At 44.7% G+C, this 21,065-nt stretch overlaps 1 protein-coding gene across 1 annotated transcript in view; it reads left to right on the top strand.

Annotated features, from left to right (window-relative positions):
• Positions 1-21,065, top strand: part of LOC112254462 (plexin-A2-like) — a 59,398-nt gene that overhangs the window by 28,790 nt on the left and 9,543 nt on the right. Inside the window, exons 4-19 of the mRNA XM_024427079.2 lie at positions 683-817; positions 5,930-6,030; positions 10,121-10,244; positions 10,393-10,546; positions 10,740-10,836; positions 13,615-13,729; positions 13,899-14,099; positions 14,648-14,744; positions 15,078-15,277; positions 16,012-16,163; positions 17,283-17,400; positions 17,557-17,693; positions 19,158-19,325; positions 20,117-20,210; positions 20,369-20,608; positions 20,725-20,868. Coding sequence (XP_024282847.1) covers positions 683-817; positions 5,930-6,030; positions 10,121-10,244; positions 10,393-10,546; positions 10,740-10,836; positions 13,615-13,729; positions 13,899-14,099; positions 14,648-14,744; positions 15,078-15,277; positions 16,012-16,163; positions 17,283-17,400; positions 17,557-17,693; positions 19,158-19,325; positions 20,117-20,210; positions 20,369-20,608; positions 20,725-20,868 — 2,277 coding nt within the window. The remainder of the gene's footprint in view (positions 1-682; positions 818-5,929; positions 6,031-10,120; positions 10,245-10,392; positions 10,547-10,739; positions 10,837-13,614; positions 13,730-13,898; positions 14,100-14,647; positions 14,745-15,077; positions 15,278-16,011; positions 16,164-17,282; positions 17,401-17,556; positions 17,694-19,157; positions 19,326-20,116; positions 20,211-20,368; positions 20,609-20,724; positions 20,869-21,065) is intronic.

The raw sequence follows: 21,065 nt of genomic DNA, 5'->3' as shown, positions 1-21,065 counted from the left end.
AACCTGAGCTTGGTGCTGGAGATTTGTAGTGTCCAGATAACTAGAATGGAGGATATGTTGTTTATTATGGGCTTCTCTTATACTGTATTTAGAGGATTATTGTCTTTATCTAAAAAAGTACATTGAATTATATTGTTGTGCTTGATTTCTTAGCAGCCATTAAATTTGAGATTGTACATCTAATGAGGATATTTTCTCTTGGGTGTTGAACTTGAAGGTTTATTAATTTTGTCTGTCAAGACTCAGGGTAGATGTGATAATAATGTACTGTGATGTATGGAGCAATTCAGATGTCTGATACAGCCTACTAATGAGGGCAGTGTTTTCTGTGTATTGATGAAAATGTGGCCTGTGGACAGAAGGGGGTAGGGGAAGGGAATTCAATTCTCTGTTTGGAAGTAGAAGCCTATCCGCCTGCATGCTTTTAATGAGCTCCAAAAAGATGGTGGTTTGAAAGTCATGCCAAAGTCAAATCTTTAGAGTCTGGTTTACTTGAAAACAAGCCAGAAAAATGCCACCACCAGTAACAGCATGAACTAATCCTGGAGTAGGGACAGCATTACAAAGCCAAGCTAAAACCACAGTAATCCATAGGTATGTTTGGTCAAAACCATCCCTTTATTTCATATTCAAGCATACAGATGTAATTAACCAGACCCATGTCTGTCTTTCTCTCCTTCAGATCCGAGTGGATGGGCCTCCTGAGGGCGGGGGGCAGTATGAGACCCTGACCGTGATGACAGATGGCAGTCCTATCCTCCGAGACATGGCCTTCACTCTGGACCGCAACTTTCTCTACGTCATGTCTGACAGTCTGGTGAGGAATCTCCCATTTCCTGCTGTATCAGAAGCAAATGTTTGTAGGTTAACAAGACCCTTAACTATGAACAGAATGATGTACGTACTATATGGGTTCAAAGTTGTGATGCAAAGAAAAATAAAGAAATTGATGATTAACAAACACTATTATGGCTCAGGGTAAAGTGTATAATATACACTATATATACAAAAGTATGTGGACACCCTTCAAATTAGTGGATTCGACTATTTCAGCCACACCCATTGCTGACAGGTGTATAAAATCAAGCATACAGCCATGTAATCTCCATAGACAAACACTGGCAGTTGAATGGGCTTACTGAAGAGTTCAGTGACTTTCAACATGGCACTATTATACGATGCCACCTTTCCAACAAGTATGTTTGTCAAATTTCTGCCATGCTAGAGCTTTCCCGGTCAACTGTAAGTGCTGTTATTGTGAAGGGAAAATGTCTAGGAGCAACAACGGCTCAGCCCCAAAGTGGTAGGCCACACAAGCTCACAGAACAGGACTGCCGAGTGCTGTCTGTCCTCGGTTGCAACACTCACAAGTTCCAAACTGCTTCTGGAAGTAACGTCAGCACAAGAACAAGCGTCGGCTGGAGTGGTGTAAAGCTCGCAGCCATTTGACTCTGGAGCAGTGGAAACGCGTTCTCTAGAGAGATGAATCCCACTTCACCATCTGTCAGTCTGACAGACCAATCTGGGTTTGGCGAATGCCAGGAGAACACTATCTGCCTGAATGCATAGTGCCATCTGTAAAGTTTGGTGGAAGAGGAATAATGGTCTGAGGATGTTTTTCATGGTTCGGGCTAGGCCCCTTTGTTCCAGTAAAGGGAAATCTTAACGCTACAGCATACACTGACATTCTAGACGATTCTGTGCTCCCAACTTTGTGGCAACAGTTTGGGGAAGGCCCTTTCCTGTTTCAGCATGACAATGCCCCCGTGCACAAAGGGAGGTCCATACAGAAATGGTTTGTCATGATCGGTGTGGAGGTACTTGACTAGTCTGCACAGAGCCCTGACCTCAAACCCATCTAACACCTTTGGGATGAATTGGAATGCCGACTGAGAGCCAGGCCTAATCACCCAACGTCAGTGCCCAACCTCACTAATGCAAGTCCCCGCAGCAATGTTCAAGTGGAAAACCTTCCCAGAAGAGTGGAGGCTGTTATAGCAGCAAAGGGGAGACCAACTGTATATTAATGCCCATGATTTTGGAATGACGTTCAATGAGCAGGTGTCCACATACTTATGGCCATGTAGGGTATATAACGAGAATTGAAAATAGTAAAGATGAATTTGATCCAAAATATTTTATCTTGTGCTCTCCTTCATACATTGTGATACTATTGTACATTTTTTATTCTTCTCTGATTATATTATATTATACGTACACTCCATGTTGGGTTGTGTGTAAAATATGCAGGGCATGTTCAGACAGAATGACAGATGCTCTAATTACTCACCCATGTGCACTGACTAACATGTACCTCATACTACACACAGCCCATAGAAACCACTAGACTAACATGTATCTCATACTACACACATCCCACAGAAAACCATTACAAGTACATTCATCTACACACATCCCAAAGAAATGACTTGCCTTCGATGTATCTTCTAATCTACATGCTACACACATCCCATTGAAAACCAGACATTTCATTGGTTTGGGGATGTTTTTTGGTGTTCTCCAGTTGGGCCAGCATCACAGCAGCTAGCAGAGCAGTTGTTGTTGGCAGATATCCTCTGGACTCTTTGGAGATAAGAGGGAACAGTGGTAATCACTTTCAACTCCCATCAAGTGATTTTTCTGGCACAGTCACATGGCGTTGTGTAATGGGATTAGATTTCAGTACGGCCAAAAGGCCTGCTATCACTGCTACACTCACTTGTCTCCCAACTGTTGGAATATATTTTTTAAACTAAACTGATGGACAAAGAGGCAGAGGGCGTTTGAACTACACAGGCGGCATACATTTCTTTAATGTGTCTAGAAATAATCTCTAAACATCAAGTGAAGGAATAAATGAGGTTGTCTGTGAGAAATGAGGGAGAAACGGGCACAGGCATTGTACATAAGTGTCTCTTGATACAAATGAAGGAAGCACTTCCTAGAGTGTGATAGACTAGAAGAGACAGGACATCACTTATTGACGAGCCCTGGTTGTTCAAGGAGATACTCTTCCCATTCGGACTGTAGTATGAGAACATGGATGCATGTAACCAACCAAACCAGCCCATGGCCATGCACTCGCTCTCTCCTAATATTGGAATCATACAGTCTGCTTGTGGCTTTTGGCCCCTAGGGACCAGGAAAGGAGTAAAGCCTTCCTCCCTTTCTCTTATTCCAATCAGACCTTCCTAGAGCTTTACAGAGGAATTCCAGGAGGAGAGTGGCTTGCTGGGCTGCTCTCTCAGATTTCCTGCTTTCCCAGCCGATCCCAGAGTATGGGGATTTGGGGATTTCTCTGAGCCAAACAATAGAGAAATTATGTGAAATGAGGAGCGAGGCACAAACAGATTTGACTGCGATCAGGCGACCCTCGCAGAATAACAATGAGCCTCTCTGTCTCCTGCCGAGCATGATGATGCAGAGTGGAGAGGAACGGAGTGTGTGTGTGTGTATATGTGTGTGTGTGTGTATGTGTAAGTAGTCTAAGAATGTACTTTTTTTATCCTACCAAGCAGCTTTATAATAGTGGATCTGTTTGATGTCCTCAGGTTGATTATTTATCTATCTATCTATCTATCTATCCCTGCTTTACCTTGAGAAGTATTGGGGCAGCAGGGTAGCCTAGTGGTTAGAGCTTTGGACCAGTAACCGGAAGGTTGCAAGTTCAAACCCCCGAGCTGACAAGGTACAAATCTGTCATTCTTCCCCTGAACATGCCTTTGAAAATAGGCTGTCATTGAAAATAAGAATTTGTTTACCTGACTTGCCAAGGTAAAAAAAAATGTCCAAACATACACACTCTTCATTGAATTGTAATGGTCTGATGTAGCATGGGGTCAGGGGTTTAAAGCTGGTCCATAACAAGTGTTATTACAGTTATTTATTCAGAGGGAATACAACCTGCATACAACCTGCATTGCCTACAAGGCAATCTCTCTACAAGTGCTGCACTGTAAAATGTGAAATAATTGCTAAAGGTTTCACATCTGCTGCTTCACAAACTCCATTTCTGAGAGTACCATTGTTTAGGACACATTAGATAATGAATTCCCCTCTTATTCCCATTTTAGTCAGTATAATTAACCTGAAGGCAATAGCTATAACCCGGGTGAAATGTAACATCATCATACAGGCTACACATCGTACATAAACAGTATAGGCTGCCTGTAGTGCTTATAGAGCAGGGCTCTCTAACCCCGTTCCCGGAGTGCTAATGTCCTATAGGATTTCACACCAACCCAATCTAGCGCACCTGATTCTAATAATTAGCTGGCTGATTAGCTGAATCAGGTTAGTTACAACTGGGGTTGGAGCGAAATCAACAGGAGGGTAGCTCTCCAGGAACAGGGTTGGAGAGCCCTGTTATAAAGGCAGCCATGACCCGTCTCGTCAAGGAACAAAGGCAGAGGAGGAAATACTTTGTATCTGGGCATTTTGTTGAGCGTGGTTTGGTTGGACATTGTGTGAGGTTGTTTGGACAGGAAGGGTTAAGTCTCTGTCCTGGCTTCTGTCCTGACACGTCCTTGAACCTTTTGTTATCCCTGTCAAGGGGTCAGCAGCTGTGAACACAACAGGTCAGGGAGGAGAGCAACCTCTGTCTGTCCTCCCAGCAGATCGACTAGTCACATAATAAGCTGATGGTTGATGGATAGGGTCAGTTGAAGAAAGATAACAATCTGAAGCATTCATCAAGTGACTGCCAATGATTTCAATGTGAAAATTAATTTGAGTTACATTTCTATAGATTTTCTAGGGCTGTACATTTGTAGGAGAATGTGGTCCTAAAAAAGTCCTGCTGTCAATTTCATCTCATTGTGATTCACAGCTATGCCTTTATGCTCAGGTAAAATCCGATGGACAAATAAACTCCCGTCATCTGAGCACCAGAGGCGCGCAGCACCAGAGGCGCGCAGCACCAGAGGCACGCTGTTGGCACAGTGACACCAAGACTCTGTCTGTCTGCTCCTTCCCATTCTCAGCTAGTTTAGAAGAGGCTGATCTGAGTTGGGTTGGTTTAGTCGATTACTCCTCCTGCATCAGATTTGCCCGTCCATCCATTCTAAAATCATTTTCCTAATGGAATGCACTGTGTTCTGAACACTTAAAAAAATAAAAACGGATTTTGCGGGAAGAGGCAGATAATCAGTTTTGCTAACACAGACCTGGGAGGGAACCCACTTACGCTATCAAGTGCAGCAGAGACGTTCTAATCCATAATTCACTCTTCATTTGTGACTGCTTACAACAATAAATTGCTTGCATTGTCCGTCAAAGGGGAGAATAATAGCAAAGTATAAAATAGCAAAGAGCTTCAACCTGTTTGTGTATGCACTGGCTGCTGGCGCTGCCCACTCAACAGCAACGTCTGTCACAGCGACTAATGGGAGCGTATGCTTTGCCAGGTGTCCACACAGAGAGGAGGTGTGTGTGTGTGTGTGTGTGTGTGTGTGTGTGTGTGTGTGTGTGTGTGTGTGTGTGTGTGTGTGTGTGTGTGTGTGTGTGTGTGTGTGTGTGTGGGCTGATCTAGGCTGTGAGCTCACCCATGTAGATCAGGCTTATCTTTGCTGTGGCTTTACTCCTTCCTCAGCCTGTTTGCCAGAGCCACTTCCTCTGTTGAACACACCCACAATCAATCAGCCGAATCAATCTGATTTCATGGACCTCCAGTCTTTTCTCAATTTCCTTAGATAATGTAAACCGTGTGTCATTGGTCAAGCCAACAGGAAATACACTATTTCAATGGATACATGACATTTATCACATACCACACACAATTAACCAGCTAAAAAAGTAATGAAGCAATTATATAGAGCAATATGTTTTACACTTATTCTAAATCATATGCTACTCATATCTATGTGAATGTGAATGTTGTAGCCTCCATGGCCTCTGTGCTGCATCTAAGCCTTCCTCTGTTGTGTTGTAGGTGACCAAGGTCCCAGTGGAGGCATGTGAGCAATACGGGACCTGCGGAGAGTGTCTGAGCTCTGAGGATCCTCATTGTGGCTGGTGTGTCTTGCAGAACATGTAAGTCCACTACCACACTATTCTTAAAAGGCACAATGGCCCTGGTTTAACACACCAATCACATAACTTACCAACACCTGGAATTTAGATGGAAAAAAAGGAGTAAGAGTTTATAGAATCCCTTGAATAGATGAATAAATGATGCTATTGAGCACACAGATACAGACAGACAAACTGTCACTGCTGGTATGGGGGGACAGAATGAGACAATGGGGACAGAGTACAGAAGGATTACAGGGAGTAGACAGGGTAACCCACTGGGCTGCTGCAGACTCTATAACATTTTGGTCTTTGAGAGACTGGGCTTACATCTTAATTGTCTGACCGGCATGTTAGCTTACGTAATAGAACAGGACAGACCAGAAGGGATTCAGAAGATTAAAACCCAGGCAGTGTTTCTGAAAATTTACTGAAACAGACCTCAGAAAGGATTTAATATGCAGTATTATATTGCATTTGCATTTCAGCAATCTCTACGATCATCATTATCTAAATTGCAGCTCTTGGAGTGTACTCTTATCATCCTACTTGACTAGCAAAACACAGAATAGATTTATCCTAATTATACTGAACAAAAATATAAATGCAACATGTAAAATCTCGGTCCCATGTGTCATGAGCTAAAGTAAAAGATCCCAGAAATTGTCCACATGCACAAATAGCTTATTTCTCAAAAATGTTGTGCACAAATTTGATTGCATCCCTGTCATTTGCTTAAGATAATTTTTCCACCTGACAGGTGTGGCATATCAATAAACTGATTAAACAGCATAATCATTACACAGGTGCACCTTGGGCTGGGGACAATAAAAGGCCACTCTAAAATGTGCAGTTTTGTCACACAACACATGCAATTTGCATGCTGACTGCAGGAATGTCCACCAGAGCTGTTGCCAGAGAATTTAATGTTCATTTCTCTACCATAAGCCACCTCCAACTTAGTTTTAGAGAATTTGGCAGTACGCCCAACCTGCCTCAAATTCGCAGACCACGTGTAACCATGCCAGCCCAGGACCTCCACATCTGACTTCTTCACCTGTGGAATCGTCTGAGACCAGCCACCCGGACAGCTGATGAAACTGTTAATGTTAATGCGAGTGTAGCGAAATGCTTGTGCTTCTAGTTCCGACCATGCACTAATATCTAATAAGTAATCTAACAATTTCACAACAACTACCTTATACACACACATGTGAAGGGATGAATAAGAATATGTACATTTAAACATATGGATGAGCGATGGCATGCGGCACAGGGAAGATGCAGTAGATGGTATAGAGTACAGTATATACATATGAGATGAGTAATGTAGGGTATGTAAACATTATATAAAGTGGCATTGTTTAAATTGACTAGTGATACATTTATTACATCCAATTTTTAATTAATAAAGTGGCTAGAGATTTGAGTAAGTATGTTGGCAGCAGCCACTCAATGTTAGTGATGGCTGTTTAACAGTGATGGCCTTGAGATAGAAGCTGTTTTTCAGTCTCTCGGTCCCAGCTTCGATGCACCTGTACTGACCTCGCCTTCTGGAAGATTGCGGGGTGAACAGGCATTGGCTTGGGTGGTTGTTGTCCTTGATGATCTTTTTGGCCTTTCTGTGACATCGGGTGCTGTAGGTGTCCTGGAGGGCAGGTAGTTTTCCCCCGGTGATGCGTTGTGCAGATCACACTACCCTCTGGAGAGCCTTGTGGTTGAGGGCAGTTGCCGTACTAGGCGGTGATACAGCCCAACAGGATGCTCTCGATTGTGTATCTGTAAATATTTGTGAGGGTTTTAGGTGTACGCCGAGGAACTTAAAACTTTCCACCTTCTCCACTACTGTCCCATCAATGTGATTTTGGGGGTGCTCCCTCTGCTGTTTCCTGAAGTCCACGATCATCTCCTTTGTTTTGTTGATGTTGAGTGTGAGGTTATTTTCCTGACACCACACTCCAAGGGCCCTCACCTCCTCCCTGTAGGCCGTCTCGTCGTTGTTAGTAATCAAGCCTACCACTGTAGTGTCGTCTGCAAACTTGATGATTGAGTTGGAGGCGCGCATGGCCACGCAGTCATGGGTGAACAGGGAGTACAGGAGAGGGCTGAGAACGCACCCTTGTGGGGCCCCAGTGTTGAGGATCAGCGGGTTGGAGATCTTGTTTCCTACCCACACCACCTAGGGGCGGCCCGTCAGAAAGTCCAGGACCCAGTTGCACAGGGCGGGGTCGAGACCCAGGGTCTTGAGCTTAATGACGAGTTTGGAGGGTGCAATGGTGTTAAATGCTGAGCTGTAATCGATGAACAGCATTCTTACATAAGTATTCCTCTTGCCCAGATGGGTTAGGGCAGTGTGCAGTGGGATTGCGATTGCGTCATCTGTGGACCAATTTGAGCGGTAAGCAAATTGGAGACGGTCTAGGGTGTCAGGTAGGGTGGAGGTGATAAGATCCTTGACGAGTCTCTCAAAGCACTTCATGATGACGGAAGTGAGTGCTACGGGGCGATAGTCATTTAGCTCAGTTACCTTAGCTTTCTTGGAAACAGGAACAATGGTGGCCCTTTTGAAGTATGTGGGAACAGCAGACTGGGATAGGGATTGATTGAGAGAAGCTGATGAGCTCAGGGAAGCTCATCTGCGTATTCATCATCCTCACCAGGGTCTTGACCTGACTGACTGCAGTTCGGCTTCATAACCGACTTCAGTGGACAAATGCCCACCTTCGATGGCCACTGGCACGCTGTAGAAGTGTGCTCTTCACAGATGTCCCAGTTCTTCCATGGCCTGCATATTCACCAGACATGTCACCCATTGAGCATGTTTGTTATCCTCTGGATTGATGTGTACGACAGCATGTTCCAGTTCCTGCCAATATCCAGCAACTTCCCACAGCCATTGAAGAGGAGTGGGACAACATTCCACAGGCCACAATAAATAGCCTGATCAACTCTATGCGAAGGAGATGTGTCGCGCTGCATCATGCATTTGGTGGTCACACTAGATACTGAATGGTTTTCTGATCCACGCCCTTATATATATTTTTTAAGGTATCTTTAATCCCACACATGTGAAATCCATAGATTAGGCCCTCATTTATTTATTTCAATTGACTGATTTCCTTACATACTCTATAACTCCGTAAAATGTTGCATTTATATTTTTGTTTTGGTACTTTATTCGTCATTTGTTTACTTTAGTGCAGTTTCCACTCCAAGTCCCAGTATTATTCCTGTATGCATGCTACTTCCATGAGCTACTATTCACTATATAGCTTATACTGCCTGAATTAAATACTCAACTTGTCTCTCAAGAGTAAAACAGGGAGTTAGAAAATGCAACATGCAATCACTGTATATGCCCACCCAAAGCATGTGGAGGTAAACCCCATGTGACCTACAGAAGAGTGTGTGTGGTGGGTTAATGTCTAAGGGGCTAGGACAGGAGAACAAACAGCTCTATCAGACATGACATGGAGGGGGAGATGAGATAAAAGGGAATGAAAGGGCGTCTGGGATGAAATGCCTGTCCAGAGGCACTTCAATTAATGAGAGGCCAAGAAGTTAGTGTCTATTCTCCCTGTGGGTACAGGCTGTATCAAGGAGACGGTAGGAACAACAACCATCCATTCTGCCTTCATTGTCTTGTAATTACAGTTGAGGTCTCTGTGCGCTTTGAAGGCTCTCATGAGATGTCACCCTCGACAACATCTGAGAGTTCATTAAGCACCGTCTCATCCCGCAGTGGGCATTACAAATGTAAAAGAGAGACACGCTCTATTGTCAAATCCTCGTCAAGAGGAAGCGTGATCGCTGAGAGATGCAACCTTGAGATCCTCTCAATGTCTTAAATGCTTTTTTTGTGTGTTTGTGTGCATTTTCTAAATCGCCACGTCCCAAGCTATCACAATTTCTCATTTAGAGACTGATTATATAACCCCAACATAAAACACAATTTATCCACAATTTATCCCATCTTACAACAATCCAGAACAATCCAATCACACTGATATGGGCTCACTTTCCTTAGTTGACCTCAATTGCTTTGACATTGCAGCAATGTTGTTACGATGTCCCTTAACATTTTGAATAATGTCCTGGTTCCCATCCATAGGTGTGCCAGAAGAGACCGGTGTCAGAGAGCAGAGGAGCCTTTCCGGTTCACCACTGATATCGAACGTTGTGTGAAAATTATCGCTCACCCAGACAGCATCGCTGTGTCAGCACACAGTGTTCCCGTGAGTCAAGTCTTAACCATTCGTTCTTTACTTCTGATCAAACTGATTCTTACATGTTTTGAGTTGATGGTGGTGACGTGGTCCTGAGTTTTTCATGACAGACCAGACAGTTCCAAACCAGCTATCCCTCTCTCCTCCTCTGCTATAGCTCCTATTGGAGGTGAGCAACGTGCCTGACCTCTCAGCTGGGATCAGCTGTGCCTTTGGAGAGCAGGCGGAGATGGAGGGTCATGTCAACGGCAACAGAGTCATGTGTCTGTCCCCATCTGGCAAGGAGGTCCCACACATACCTGAAGGACAAGGTGAGAAAGGATATAGCTCCAGTATAGAACCTATTTCTCTGTGTTCCTCAGTGATACAGATGTGACCTCTTTTTCAGAGGACCAACAGCCTGAATAAAGTTAAGCACTGTATAACCAAAAACCTGGAAATACATAAATATACTCAAAATCAGATGTATCCTTACCCCCCCACCCCCCCTCCCCCATCTATCAGACTGGTTGAGTGTGGAGCTGCGTCTGAACTCTAAGGAGACAGGTCAAATGCTGGGCAGTACAGAGGTCAAGTTCTATAACTGCAGCATGCATCACACGTGAGTACAACACCCCCCGGCCCACACATGATCTGATCCATTCAATAGATAGTAGAGTACAACCTCATACAGGCAGGTAGGTAACCTCTAAATTCAGGTCAACCTTAGGCAGTCAACCCCGCATTGTTAGCTTATTTGGTTCTACTTAGTGTTTCTAGAATGGTTCCCTGAGGAACAGTGTACATCAGGGATCATCAACTAGATTATGCAGTTTATCATAGCGCACTGCGCTTTATTACAGGTGACAATTTTAGTACTCATCACTGCATCATCTACCAGAAAGTTGGTTGGTCCTCTTTGATGTCATGTAGGTTGGTACATTGCTACGTTATCATTTATAAAGCTATTTTACAAAAAGTCCCACTGTACCTACCATCATAACTAAACTTTAGACATATTAGTTACCATACCCGGTCTTAGGGATGGCTAACTATGGAAATTCCTTTGGTCTCTACTGAGTTAGGTAAATCAGCTTTAAGTTTTCTTGAACCTTATTTGTGGAACAAAAACTGGATCTAACCAGAATAGAAAGAGGAGTGGGAGGACCCTGGCAGCGTCATTAAATAGCATCCCCACTCCTCTTTATATTCTGGTTAGAGCCAGTTTGCGCTGTTCTGTGAAGGGAGTAGTACACATCATTGTACGAGATCTTCAGTTTCTTGACAATGTCTTGCATGGAATAGCCTTCATTTCTCAGAACAAGAATAGACTGACGAGTTTCAGAAGAAAGTTATTTGTTCCTGGCCATTTTGAGCCTGTAATCAAACCCACAAATGCTGATGCTCCAGATACTCAACTAGTCAAAAGAAGGCCAGTTTTATTGCTTATTTAATCAGGACAACAGTTTTCAGCTGTGCTAACATAATTGCAAAAGGGTTTTCTACTGATCAATTAGCCTTTTAAAATGACAATCTTGGATTAACTAACATAACTTGCCATTGGAACACAGGAGTGATGATTGCTGAGAAGTTATTCCATACAAAATCAGCCATTTCCAGCTACAATTTCTAAGTGACTCCAAACTTTTGAACAGTAGAGTATATACAAAAGTAAATGGACATCCCTTCAAATGAGTAGATTCGGCTATCTCGGCCACACCCATTGCTGACAGGTGTATCAAATCCAGCACACAGCCATGCAATCTCCATAGACAAACATTGACAGTAGGATGGCCTTAATGAAGAGCTCAGTGGCTTTCAACGTGGTATCGTCATAGGATGCCACCTTTCCAACAAGTCAGTCTGCCAAATATCTGCCCTGCTAGAGCTGCCCCAATCAACTGTAAGTGCTGTTAATGTGAAGTGGAAACATCTAGGAGCAACAACGGCTCAGCCGCAAAGTAGTAGCCCACAGATGCTCACAGAAAATGCTCACAGAACGGAACCACTGAGTACAGAGGCATCTGTCCTTGGTTGCAACACTCACTACTGAGTCCCAAACTTCCTCTGGAAGCAACGTCAGTACAAGAACTGTTCGTCGGGAGCTTCATTAAATGGGTTTCCATGCCCGAGCAGCCGCACAGAAGCCTAAGATCACCATGCAAAATGTCAAGCGTCGGCTGGAGCGGTGTAAAGCTCGCCACCATTGGACTCTGGAGCAGTGACAAGTCGTTCTCCGGAGTGATGAATCACACTTTACCATCTGGCAGTCCGATGGACTAATCTGGGTTTGGCGGATGCCAGGGGAATGCTACCTGCCTCAATGCATAGTGCGAGGAGGAATAATGATCTGGGGCTGTTTTTCATTGTTCGGGCAGGGGCCTTAGTTCCAGTGAAGGGAAATATTAACACTACAGCGTACACTGACGTTCTAGAGGACTCTGTGTTCCCAACTTTGTGGCAACAGTTTGGCGAAGGTGCTATCCTGTTTCAGCATGACAATGTCCCTGTGCACAAAGGGAGGTCCATACAGAATCAGTTTGTCGAGATCGGTGTGGAAGAACTTGGCTGCCCTGCACAGAGCCCTGACCTCAACTCCATCGAAGACATTTGGAATTAATTGGAATGCCGACTGAGAGCCAGGCTTAATCACCCAACATCAGTGCCCGACCTCACTAATGCTCTTGTGGCTGAATGGAAGCAAGTCCCCGCAGCAATGTTCCAACATCAAGTGGAAAGCCTTCCCAGAAGAGTGGAGGCTGTTATACCACCAAAGGAGGGACCAACTCCATATTAATGCCCATGATTTTGGAATGAGATGTTCAATGAGCAGGTGTCCACATACTTTTGGTGAAGTAGTGTAGCTCTCTGGCAGGTACATTCAGGTCAACTTTAGCATATTACTATAATATAAATGCAGTACAAAGCCTCATCACATCCAATTCATCAGAATGAGGTGTCCATTAGCAGCTAGCGACCCTCTCTGGTCTATAGTGTGATTAATATGTCAGTCTAAACAGCCTCCCCGTTCTCTCCCCTCCCTTTTTTGCCTCACACAGCACAGCAGCATCACATCAGCCTCCGTGATTAATTATCCTGTGTTTGAAACGGCCTGGCAGGCCAGTTCTATTAATACAGAGCTGTTACAGAACATACTGACTTACTGTTGCTCGTGGCCTTTCTGAAACACTGCTGTATTAAAATGATGCGCTAGTGGTATAATGTTGAGGAAAATAACTATGCTCTCTTCATGCACTGCATCTTGGATGGATCATTAGAGACATACTAAGATCATGTGTTTGGCCACAGAGTCTGGAAGCATTTGGATGTCTGTTGGCTGGTTGGTCATATGATGTCTGTGACGTGTCCATCTGTCCCTCCCTCTGTCTTTGCCCTGCAGGTGTCTGTCCTGTGTGAACAGTACCTTCCGCTGCCACTGGTGTAAATACCGCAACCTGTGTACTCACAACCCCTCCAGCTGCTCCTTTCAGGAGGGCCGGGTCAATGCCTCAGAGGTAGCTGCATGGCTATGGATTAACAAACACTAGATGAACAATTTTGTCTCTATAATACACATTAACACATGTTTACATTAACCAGTGTTTAATCTTTCTTTATAATTGAATGGACCTTGATAGAAGCTTTTTGATGTCTGACCTTTGACTCCTGGCGTACGTTCTACAGGACTGCCCCCAGCTGCTGCACTCTGGAGAGATCCTGATCCCAGCAGGGGAGGTGAGACCCATCACCTTGAGGGCCCGGAACCTTCCCCAACCCCAGTCTGGCCAGCGGGGTTACGAGTGTGTGCTCCACGTCCAGGGAAACAACCACCGCGTCACCGCCCTGCGCTTTAACAGCTCCAGTGTGCAGTGTCAGAACAGCTCGGTACGCACTGTGTGACCCTCTCTAACACTCCCGCCGAGACCAGCCTCAACCTGGCTGTGCATTGTCCAGGACCATTATCTCTAGTGTAGTGAATTACATCTGAGGTAGTCTGAGCGTTATCTGAATCTGATCTCATCCCACTGAAATGATCTGTCATGCGGTGTCTCGATAAAATAAGAAGTAGGTTGTCTGCAGTGGAAGGACTAAAACAGACATCTAAATTATGTCTGAAACCTAACATGTCCGTGTCATTCAAACATACATACATCTAGGTCCTTGTGCTTCCCTTGAGACTCAAGTTTTAGTGGAGACGAGGAAGAGTGGCAGACAGGGCTACACAGACTACATGACATTTTAATGTATCTATACCTCACTCTCCTCTCTCACGTCCAATGAACAGCCTCTCTAGTCCCCACAGAGTCCTGTCCCAATATGGGCAAGTCCCAGGGGAGAGGAGCAGATAGTGATCACAGAAATGACAGGTGGTTAAAAGCCTCATCTCTCTCTCTCTCTCTATCTCTCTCTCTCTCTCTCTCTCTCTCTCTCAGTACATCTATGAGGGTGTAAAGATCAGTGACCTGGCGGTGGACCTTTCTATCGTTTGGAACGGCAATTTCATCATCGACAATCCCGAGAAGATTAAAGGTGCCTGTGCCATCCATCATTGCCTGCAATTGCTGAGGAGTGGAAAACAGTCACTCTGTTGGGATGAATGGGGTCTAGCCCACGTCAAAGCTTTCCCTCTGCCTTCAGATAAAGTTCACATGGCACTCACGCTCTACTGTGTTATTATTAAGGCCAATCATTTGTGCTGTGAGAGTGAAGGGTGAACTTTTGTGTTTACCATTTTTGGTTTCTGACTGTTAGAACTCTTTCCATTATGTATTTGGTTGTAGAATAGTGCCATTCAATATCTAAATACTGTGAAATATACACGCACTGAATATAATTCAACTGCGGTCCTCCTCTATCCCACAGTGCACCTGTATAAGTGTGGTGCCCAGCGGGACAGTTGTGGCATGTGTCTGAGGGCCGAGAGGAAGTTCCAGTGTGGCTGGTGCAGTGGAGAAGGCCGTTGCACCATGCAGCAGCACTGTTCACCCATCAGCCCCTACGCCAGCCGCTGGCTCAACCTGTCCGGCAGGAATGTCAAGTGTACCAACCCACGCATCACTGAGGTTAGTTAATCAGTGAGACCCTTACCTTTTCCTGCAAACCTCTACTTTAACCTTCATCATTATCCATCATAGGGCCTTAGTAATAAGAGGCCTTCTCAGAAATAACCAGTAAAAACACTGGGATCAGTCCTTAGACATGAGCATCATATCCTCCTTCAAATCAGTAGAACACAATTAAGGAAGGACTATTACGAGACACAGCGAGTGCCACATACGTTATCTCTGCAACCAAATGAATGCAGCCATGAGCCGTGCACTATGCAGCCTATTTTGTGAGTCTTTTTGGCCCTAACTCCTTCTTTATTACAAGAGACACAGTGGGTCAGACAGACATATAACTAATGCTCCCACTTCAAAGAGCCGCAAGCCTTTGAAGTCCCTGTCACATTATTAGTGTTTCAGTGGCAGTCTGGGAGGGAATTGATTCAGACCCGGACTGCTACTGCCTGCTGCTGGGAACAGGGATAGAGCTGCACTACAGACCTCAGGGGTGTTTGTGTGGTCAAGCCATTTTAAGGAGAGCTTCTGAATAATTATCTTTGTACATAGTGATGCAGTGCTGCTACAGGGCCTACGCATGGAATATTACTTAAAGGCTCTATTTGAACCGCATGATTTCTGATTGATATGTTTTCTACCTATTATTTTATCCTCTCACTTTCAAACACTAATATACAGTGTTCTGAAGTGCTCTAAGTCTCGCACTTCTCCATGCCACTGTCTCCTCCCTGTAGGTGAGTCCAGTGGCAGGGCCTCCAGAGGGGGGGACACTGGTCACCATACAGGGAATGAACCTGGGCCTGTCCTTCTCAGAACTGTTGGGGAACGTGGAGGTGGCAGGGGTACATTGCACTCCACAGGAAGAGGGCTACATCACTGCAGAACAGTAAGAACCAACACGCACACCCAGACACACATGCATGCACAAACTCAGGCACTTACACGCAAAGACACACACACACATACACACAAAGATTACAACCAATGATAGAGATAGAGATAAACAGTTTGCAGCAGGCTTGCTTTAGTGTACTGAGGAGTGGAGAGCAGAGCTGTTTTGTGTGTCTTCGTGAGGCTGACGGCACCGCTGTAATTGAAATGCGCTGCATGTCACTGACTGCAGGGACAATCTGTTAGCCATGGGTTTCTCTCACAGCCATGTCATTCAATTGGTCTATGGCTGAGGGCACCTTATTTATATCCTTGTATAAAGAAACATGCCAGCAGAAAATTGGAAAACTCGCCCGACATAGCAGAGGGGGGCAAGAAGAGGATTCATTGGGTCCTGTTATTGTCAGGTGAAAGGTTAATCCCTAAGACATTTCTGGGACTACTCATTTAGGCCCCACACAGTGCTTTAAAGCATGGTATTACAACCATTATTTTTACTGTAGGTCAGTTTTATAATGACTTATTCATTGCATACTTTATCTTATTGACCTGACACGCTAACAAATGTATGGAGAACACACTGTTGCCATGGTGCCCGAGGTAATGGTGGGTGGTAGAGATGGGGTGTAGTTTAACATTGCTATTCTATTGGTGCTATTGGTTTTCCATTAGGAAGAACGATGGCCTTCCATATTGACCTACCACTAGTTTGAAAGTCTGCCACAATCACATTGAATGGAGAGACCAACAGAAAATAGCACTTTCTGTTCACTTGAAAAATGTGTACAGCAAAGTTCTCTCCCTCTCTCCCTCTCCCTCAATTCAATTTGCTTTATTGGCACGACGTAACAATGTACATATTGCCAAAGCTTATTAATGTCGAAATTGTCAACAGGACAACAGTGACAACAATAACCAAGTGTCAAAATAACCATACATTCAACAATAACAATAAGCATACAGTAGTCTCTCTCTCTCTCTCTCTCTCTCTCTCTCTCTCTCTCTCCCTCTCTCTCTCTCTCTCTCTCTCTCTCTCCCTCTCTCCCCTCTCTCTCTCTCTCTCTCTCTCTCTCTCTCTCTCTCTCTCTCTCTCTGTGTGTCTGTGACTTGACAGGATTGTGTGTGAGATGGACTCTACGTCTCAGGGAAGGGCACCTGGTCCAGTCCAGCTGTGTGTTGGTGAATGTAGACCAGAACTACAAACTCAGTCCTCCCAGCTCTACTCCTTTGTGGTATGATATGCATACATAGTACACATCTCTCTACTTCAATATTATTGCTCTGGAACAGTTTGTTCTCATAGACTCTCATTCTCATATGAGCCATCGACAACAGAGTTGACAAAGTAACATGCCATGTGGAATATTGAGAAAATGCTCTTTTCCCAGACCTCTAACCTGGTGGGACTGACCCCTGGCCGAGGGCCTGAGTCTGGCGGAACTAAGGTCACCATCGTGGGGGAGAACCTGGGTGCTGGTAGCAGATTGAATGTTACCTTTGGAAACCAGACCTGTGAGCTGTACAGGTGAGTGCAGAGGAGAAGGCCAAAAGAGAACCCTCTACAGAAGCTCCTACAAAGATCCTTATATAAAAGTGGGGACTTGATGAAAGTCCAATTTTAAAAGGTCCTGTGCAGTTAAATATGTGATTTTCCCAGATTCTTCTGTTGAACTATTTCAACGCGTTTCCACTGCTCCAGAGTCCAATGGCGACACCCTTTACACCACTCCAACCAACACTTGACATTTTGTATGGTGATCTTAGGCTTCTGTGCAGCTGCTCGGCCATGGAAACCGATTTCATAAAGCTCCCGACAAACAGTTCTTATGCTGAAGTTGCTTCCAGAAGCAGTTTGGAACTCGGTAGTGAGTGTTGCAAACGAGGACAGACGTTTTTTACTCACTACGCGCTTCAGCACTCGGCGGTTCCGTTCTGTGAGCTTGTGTGGCCTACCACTTCGCTGCTGAGCCGTTGTTGCTCCTAGAAGTTTCCACCTCACAATAACAGCACTTACATTTGACCGGGGCAGCTCTAGCAGGGCAGAAATTTGACAAACTGATTTGTTGGAAAGGTGGCATCTTATGACGGTTCCACATTGAAAGTCAGAGGATGCCATAGTCTTTAGTAAGGCCATTCTACTGCCAATATTTGTCTGTGGAAATTGCATGGCTATATGCTCGATTTTATACACCTGTCAGCAACGGGTGTGGCTGAAATAGCTGAATCCTCTCATTTGCATATATACTTTTGTATATATGCTTTTGTATATACAGTGTATTTTTCCACAATATGAGGTTGGATTTATTATGATAATGCTCTTTTAGTTTAAGAGCTGTTTGAAAATACTCCCTGAAATTGGTGGGATGGAGTTTTGGCCTGCCTGGTAACAGCAACAGGCATTAATTTAGTTAGTAGACCAAGAAAATGAATAAGAAATGATTTATTGGGAAATTGCTAAGAAGCCATTTATGTTTATTTTTGACCATTTTAATTTAAAACAATCCCAGAAGGTACTTAATTGTTACCCAGAAGAGTTGCTATTTGACAATGAGAAAAAAAAGACTGTATTGGACCTTTAAAGATCAAAAAGGCCTTGTTGTGAGAGTCAGTAGGGTGAAGAAGAGGAACCATTAGCTATAAATCCTCTAATTACCACTTTTCCTCTGTAACGTGTCTCTACTGAGGAAGAGGCAGACAGTAATGCTCCCTCGCCCTGCATGGTAATGTGCATAACTCACTGTAGTAGAGTTAAGATTCCCATGCGGTAAAGAGTAGGCACAGACAGAATCAAAGGAATTTAACCTTGTTGGTATTCCCTGTTGGTTTTCCCTGTTGGTATTCCCTGTTGGTTTTCCCTGTTGGTATTCCCTGTTGGTTTTCCCTGTTGGTATTCCCTGTTGGTTTTCCCTGTTGGGTTTTCCCTGTTGGTATTCTCTGTTGGTATTCCTTGTTGGTATTCCCTGTTGGTATTCCCTGTTGGTTTTCCCAGACGGACCATGTCGGAGATTGTGTGTTTCTCGGCACCCTCTGTGACTGGCGCTGGCCTGGTGCAGGTCAGCCTCATTGTGGATCTGGCCAAGGTGCCAGGAAACCTGAGCTTTGAGTATATTGAGGATCCCACAGTCCAGCGCATCGAGCCAGAGTGGAGCATCACTAGGTACAGTAACCCCCCCAGCAAAGAATAAACTGATATTTGAATAAACTATTGATGTTTTTCCCCATTTGGTTCAGCTGTATATTACTGAGGGATAAGGTGAGTGAAGATGCAAGGCACCACAGCAACCTGCTCTGCTGGCCTTCCTGTCAAAGATTATGCATGATAGTTGGTGCAGTGCGGGGTGTGACTCGAGGACACAGAAACAGCCAGCCAGGGAGAAGTTGTGCAGTGGAGTGGCTAGTGGCTTTCTACTAAGTCAACTGACAGAGGATTTCACAGACTTATAATTAAAGTCCCATCGTCTCATCATCTGTGTGCAGTCACACCATGTGGCCACCAAAGCTTAGGTATCCTTAGAAGTGTGGGAATGACTGGATCCATCTCAAGCTAACTAGACAGATGTTCCACTTTTCCATTTAGTTTCTCTCTTCTCTTCAGATCGGTCTCATTTTATTCTGAGCTCTACATGTAGACCAAGTGATAACAGGGTTAGTTTGTTTGTGTTAATACATATAACACAATCAGGTAGCATTCAGGAAATGCCAGTCTTGGATACCTGATAGATGAATAAACAGGAAGCCAGCTAGCAGAACCGTTCCACTTGGCTCTAACTGGCTAGAACAGTTCAATGTTTTCCTGGTACTAAAGATGCATTTATGCTGAAAAAAGTACAATTCAAATCTGGATGATTTTGATGACGACAGGAAGAGGAAACTGCCGTTTATCTCCTGGATCACCTATTCAGTGGCCAATACGGAGGTGTAAAATGGTGTATGTGTTGTGTTTTCTAGTGGACACACTACCCTGATGGTGACGGGGACCAACCTAGATGTGGTGCAGGAGCCGAGGGTCAGGGTCAAGTATGCCGGTCACGAGTCTGTCAACGTGAGTCTGTCCACTGATAACATATTACTGTATCTCTTTCCACTGTCCTGTATATTGTCTAGTCCTGAGAAATGGTGGCCAATTCTAATTGTCATTTCGAAAGTGTTGACAATTATTTCTTTGTTCTTGTCTGTCTCTGTCCTTGGATCTCTCCCCAGGTGTGTAAGGTGCTCAACACCACCACGATAAGCTGCTTTGCTCCCTCCCTGAAGGCAGAGTACACACCGGAGCAGGAGTCAGTGAAACACGTGGAGGAGTTTGGTTTTGTCTTCAACAACGTGCAGGCCCTGCTCACCTACAACAGCACCAGTTTCATCTACTACCCCAACCCTTACCTAGAGCCCCTCAGCTTGTCTGGGGTGCTGGAGCAGAAACCTGGCTCTCCCATCATACTCAAGGTGGGACCACCCAGCCCAACCTAAAGCAGCCCATAACTCTGTAGCAGTACTGTCATAAGATGAGGAGTTCTATCTACTGACCTGACGGATGTGGGGTTTCCCTCTCTGTGTTGCAGGGGCGTAACCTGGTGCCCTCGGCATCTGGAGGGGCCAGGTTGAACTACACTGTTCTGATCGGGGACACACCCTGTTCCCTCACCGTCTCTGACACACAGCTCCTCTGTGAGCCACCCAACCTCACAGGCCGGCACAAAGTCCTGGTCAGTTTGTCTGTCGAAGTCCAGTTCTAGATAAACTATTAAAGGCCCAAAGCAGACGTTATTGTATCTGTGTAACAATTAAGGAAGAATTTTGATAAGACAGTCTGTGAGTGGTCTGAATGGGGAGGGGAAAACTGAAAACGATCTGTTAATGGTAGACAGGTTGGTTTGGAACTCTCTTTATTATCGGTCTATTA

The sequence above is a fragment of the Oncorhynchus tshawytscha genome, linkage group LG07 (genome assembly GCF_018296145.1).
Source record: "Oncorhynchus tshawytscha isolate Ot180627B linkage group LG07, Otsh_v2.0, whole genome shotgun sequence".
NCBI lineage: Eukaryota > Metazoa > Chordata > Actinopteri > Salmoniformes > Salmonidae > Oncorhynchus > Oncorhynchus tshawytscha.
Note: the sequence above shows the minus strand (reverse complement) of the source record. Positions and strands in the feature narration are given on the sequence as shown.